Genomic DNA, 4,630 nt, shown 5'->3' with positions numbered 1-4,630 from the left:
ATAGAGGCAGCTTAAACAGACTAGTGAATACCCACATAGACAGAGAAAATATGCTAATAGGGTAGTTTATGATTCTTATGGTTTTTTTGATTACCTGGATCCTTAGGGATCGGTTTGTAATACCTGTTTTTTGGTTTAATAAAGTAATGCTTATTCCAAAAAAAATTATTTCATTAATAAAATTAATAAAAAATATTTTTATTAAATGAAATTAATTTTAGCATTAAAATTAATACATCTAATATTTTTGTAAGAATCACACATAATTCAAATTTGACAATTTTTTTACCATAAGGGAGTCCTTTATTGAAACAATGAAATGATACTCTATAAAGAAAAATATTTCAACTATGAATTTGAATATTTCAACTAGCAAGAGAGACAGAAGCAATATAATAGTCACACTAGTTCAACAAAGTAGCTCAACATAGAGACACACAATGAAAAACCAAGAGTTTGATATATCCCTATAAACATGGTTGAGTTTTTCAAGCAAAATTGCTAATGTCAATGCACACCCAACCATGAACTCACTATCTTACTTCTTCCATCTTCTCCTCCTCTTCACACTTCTTCTCCCACTTTCCTCTTCAACCAATGAACTCACTACCCTACTTTCATGGACACAACCCTCCAGAAACCACCCCACACCCCCTTTTTCCAACATAAACCCCCTAGACACAAATCCATGCAAATGGTCATTCATAACTTGCTCTTCACAAAACCTTGTAACTGAAATCACCATCCAAAATGTCCAATTAGCCCTTCCTTTTCCTCCAAACATCTCTTCATTTTCCAGCCTTCAAAAGTTAGTTATTTCAGGTACAAACCTCACTGGAACTATTCCAGCTGAAATAGGTAACTGTCTTAACCTAATCACCATTGATCTTAGCTCAAATAGTCTTGTTGGTGAAATTCCTTCAACTATTGGAAACCTAAAAAAACTTGAAAACTTGATTCTTAACTCTAACCAATTATCTGGTTCAATTCCAATTAGGGTTGGTGATTGTGTTAGTCTCAAAACCCTAGATATTTTCGATAATAATCTCACCAGAAACCTTCCGCATGAATTAGGGAATCTTTTAAATCTTGAAGTTATAAGAGCTGGTGGAAACAAAGACATTGTAGGGAAGATTCCAGAAGAGTTAGGTGAATGCAGGAATTTAACTGTTCTAGGACTTGCAGACACTAGAATTTCTGGTTCAATACCTAGTTCATTAGGTAAGTTAACATTGCTTCAAACTATATCTATTTATAGTACTTTGATTTCGGGTGAAATTCCTCGCGAAATCGGTAACTGTTCGGAGCTTGTGAACTTGTTTTTGTATGAGAATGATCTTTCTGGTGAGATTCCTTTCGAAATAGGGAAACTTGTGAAGCTTGAAAAGATTCTGTTATGGCAGAATAGTTTTGTTGGTGGAATACCTGATGAGATTGGAAACTGTAGTAGTTTGAAGATTCTTGATTTGTCTTTGAATTTTCTCTCCGGGGGAATGCCGAAGAGTTTAGGGAAGTTGTCGAATCTTGAAGAGCTTATGTTGAGTAATAATAACATTTCTGGTTCGATACCGGGTTCGATTTCGAATCTGACAAATTTGATTCAGTTGCAGTTGGATACAAATGAGATATCGGGCTTGATTCCGGCTGAGATTGGTAAATTGACGAAGCTAACGGTGTTTTTCGCTTGGCAGAATAGGCTTGAAGGGAGAATTCCGTCGGAGTTAGGAGATTGTTTGAGCCTCGAGGCTTTGGATTTGTCTTATAATGATCTCAGTGATAGTTTACCTTCAAATCTTTTTACGCTACGGAATTTAACCAAGCTTTTGTTGATTTCTAATGATATCTCTGGCTCTATTCCTCCTGAGATTGGTAATTGTAGTTCTCTCATTCGACTCCGGCTCGTAGATAACAGAATCAACGGTGAGATACCGAGAGAAATAGGTTTCCTCAATAACCTTAGTTTTCTTGATTTGTCTGGAAATCGTCTTAGTGGTTCGGTGCCGTTAGAGATTGGAAAATGCAGAGAACTTCAAATGTTGAACCTAAGTAATAACTCGCTTTCTGGTGATTTGCATAGTTATTTGTCTACTCTTATGATGCTAGAGGTTTTGGACGTTTCGATGAATAATTTTTCTGGCGAGGTTCCGATGAGTATTGGTCAATTAACTTCACTTCTTAGAGTTACTTTAAGCAAAAACTCTTTCTCTGGATCAATTCCTTCGACTCTTGGGAAATGTTCAGGTATTCAACTTCTCGACCTTAGCAAAAACATGTTCTCGGGTAGCATACCGCGCGAGTTGTTTCAAATTGAAGCACTTGATATTGCTTTGAATTTGAGTCACAACGCATTATCTGGAGTGATCCCGGTTGAGATATCGGCTCTTAACAAGTTGTCTGTTTTAGACATTTCGCATAACAATCTTGAAGGTGACTTGATGGTGTTTTCAGGCCTTGAAAATCTTGTTTCTTTGAACATTTCGTATAACCAATTCACTGGTTATTTACCAGACAGCAAGTTGTTTCACCAACTAGCAGCAACGGATTTGGATGGAAATCATGGTTTGTGTCCTAATGGACATGATTCATGCTTCATTGGAAGTTCTGCAATGACAAAGATGTTAAATGGCTCTAATTCTAAGAGGTCGGAGATGATTAAAGTTGCGATTGGATTGCTCAGTTCTTTGGCCGTTGCAATGGCAATATTCGGAGTTCTTACCGTCTTTCGAGCAAGGAAAATGGTTCGAGACGACAATGATTCCGAGATGGGAGGAGGAGGTGATTCATGGCCTTGGCAGTTCACACCATTCCAAAAGGTTAACTTTCGTGTGGACCAAATTCTAAAATGTTTGGTGGAATCCAATGTAATTGGAAAAGGGTGTTCAGGGATCGTTTATCGTGCGGAAATGGAAAACGGCGATGTCATTGCTGTCAAACGGCTATGGCCAACAACAACGGCAGCCACTTCTTCTGCCAGATATGTTCACAGTCAAAGTGACAAGTTAGCTGTTAACGGAGGAATTCGCGATTCATTTTCTGCCGAGGTTAAAACTCTTGGTTCGATACGCCACAAGAACATCGTAAGGTTCTTAGGTTGCTGTTGGAATAGAAACACAAGATTGCTTATGTATGACTACATGCCAAATGGGAGTCTTGGAGGCTTACTTCATGAAAGAAGTGGTAATTGCTTGGAGTGGCACATTAGATTCAAGATAATACTAGGAGCAGCTCAAGGTTTGGCTTATTTACATCATGATTGTGCTCCTCCTATTGTTCACAGAGACATTAAGGCCAACAACATCCTCATAGGACTTGAATTTGAACCTTACATAGCCGATTTTGGACTTGCAAAACTCGTTGATGATGGAGATTTCGCACGATCTTCTAGCACTCTTGCCGGTTCTTATGGTTACATAGCTCCCGGTTAGTATTACTCTTCCAAAACCATCAAATTTTTAATAGTAACTTTTATCAATATATCCAAATGTCGCTCATTCAACTACAATCACGGTCGTTTAAGTATGCTTTTAACTCGCTGTTACTAACATCTTTGCTTTCGCTACTGCTTTTTCTGCATGTTTTGATTCAGAGTACGGATACATGATGAAGATAACCGAGAAAAGTGATGTATACAGCTACGGCATAGTTGTATTAGAAGTACTAACAGGTAAACAACCGATCGATCCAACAATACCAGACGGACTTCACATTGTCGATTGGGTTAGACAGAAAAGAGGGCGAGTTGAAGTGCTCGACGAAACCTTAACAACTAGGCCAGAATCCGAAATAGAAGAGATGTTGCAGACTCTAGGTGTTGCTTTGTTATGCGTAACCCCGAGTCCAGACGACAGACCAACGATGAAAGATGTGGTGGCCATGATGAAAGAAATTAAACAAGAGAGAGATGAATGTGTGAAAGTTTTTGATCAACATGAGAGTAATCATTCTAATGAGGCAGTGGAAGGGATGAAACATTCATGTCCTGCAACAAGTAGCAGCAACATGAATGTGCATTTACATTACTCTCCTCATATTTCTACAACACTAGATTAAGAAAGTTTGAAATGTTCAATAGTAGTGATGTGACTAGGAAACTAGTTTTTTCTTAGCAAGAGTGTGGTTTGGTTTTATTTGATTTTAGTTACTACTTCAGCTTATTAATTATGGTTTGATTGTGTGTATAAGGATATTTAATCTTAATAATTGGGAGAGTTGAAGTAATTTTTGTTCTTTGTTTTACTGATTTTACTTCATTTTCTTGAAAACTACATGAAAATTATTAGAGATAAAGTTTTGTTTCTTGTTGAAAATAAGAAAGTTATTTGGCTGTCTAATTAGAGTTTTTATGTAGTCTGCACACTATATTGTGTTATTTGGCTACTTGTTTGTTAAATCTCCCCAAAGTATGGAGTCAATGGAAACATACAGCAGACCCAAAAGCATAAGAACTAGAGACAACAACAATGAGGCTGAGTATAAGAAAACTAGTTGGTACTGAACTAGCTTTTTCGCGAATGGTACGGAAGTAGTTGGTACTGAATTTTTCTCTTAGACATTATGAAATAGCTTTTGAGCATTTTCATTGTTGCCCCGTTTTAACACATCATTTGCATAAATACTTTCTTTTTCAATA

General features: G+C 37.1%; 1 protein-coding gene across 1 annotated transcript; it reads left to right on the top strand.

The window, feature by feature from the left end:
- Positions 1-411: 411 nt before the first annotated feature.
- On the top strand, positions 412-4,203 carry LOC131611764 (LRR receptor-like serine/threonine-protein kinase RGI2). Its single transcript, XM_058883655.1, has 2 exons — positions 412-3,420; positions 3,587-4,203. Exons 1-2 carry the CDS (start codon positions 525-527, stop codon positions 4,048-4,050), a joined length of 3,360 nt encoding a protein of 1,119 aa, XP_058739638.1. The 5' UTR covers positions 412-524; the 3' UTR covers positions 4,051-4,203.
- The last annotated feature ends 427 nt before the right edge of the window (positions 4,204-4,630 follow it).

This window comes from Vicia villosa, linkage group LG6 (assembly GCF_029867415.1).
Source record: "Vicia villosa cultivar HV-30 ecotype Madison, WI linkage group LG6, Vvil1.0, whole genome shotgun sequence".
Classification (NCBI taxonomy): domain Eukaryota; kingdom Viridiplantae; phylum Streptophyta; class Magnoliopsida; order Fabales; family Fabaceae; genus Vicia; species Vicia villosa.
The sequence above is the reverse complement of the archived record's forward strand: the minus strand, read 5'-3'. Positions and strand labels throughout refer to the sequence as shown.